Source organism: Merops nubicus, unplaced genomic scaffold (genome assembly GCF_000691845.1).
Source record: "Merops nubicus isolate BGI_N331 unplaced genomic scaffold, ASM69184v1 scaffold30105, whole genome shotgun sequence".
In the NCBI taxonomy this organism is placed as follows: domain Eukaryota; kingdom Metazoa; phylum Chordata; class Aves; order Coraciiformes; family Meropidae; genus Merops; species Merops nubicus.
The window spans coordinates 1662-2041 of NW_008610788.1; the positions used below are offsets into that span (position 1 = coordinate 1662).

The 380-nt window shown below is 64.7% G+C and overlaps 1 protein-coding gene across 1 annotated transcript in view; it reads right to left on the reverse strand.

The window, feature by feature from the left end:
* Window positions 1–2: 2 nt before the first annotated feature.
* Window positions 3–380, reverse strand: part of TRIM50 (tripartite motif containing 50) — a gene marked incomplete at its 3' end in the record, with an annotated part of 3505 nt that continues 3127 nt past the window's right edge. The window contains exon 6 of the mRNA XM_008941019.1: window positions 3–265. Coding sequence (XP_008939267.1) covers window positions 3–265 — 263 coding nt within the window. The remainder of the gene's footprint in view (window positions 266–380) is intronic.

A 380-nucleotide genomic window follows, 5' to 3' on the forward strand; every position in this document is an offset into this window, starting at 1 on the left:
TTGTTGAGCTTCCCTTTGCGGCTCACCGTGCCCTTGATGATGCCCACGCGCCAGTGGTTCCTGGTGCCCACGATCACCTCCCAGTAGTGCTGCCCGCAGGAGAAGCCCTTGCAGGTGAGGATGCAGTTGCTGGAGTTGAAACGCTGGGGGTTGCTGTCCCGGCGCTGGTAGAGCCCGCACTGCAGCACCGTGTCACCCTTGAAGAGCTCCAGGAGGGGATGCGCTGTCACCGGGTCCAGTTTCAGCGACTCTGGAGCTGGAAGGAAAGCACACGGGCTCCAGGCAGAGCCCCGGGGACCGGCACAAGGTGGCGTGGCCGAGCTGGAAGCAGCGGGAGCGTTAGGCCAGAGCAGGCTGCTGCCAGCAGGAGGCACGGCCAA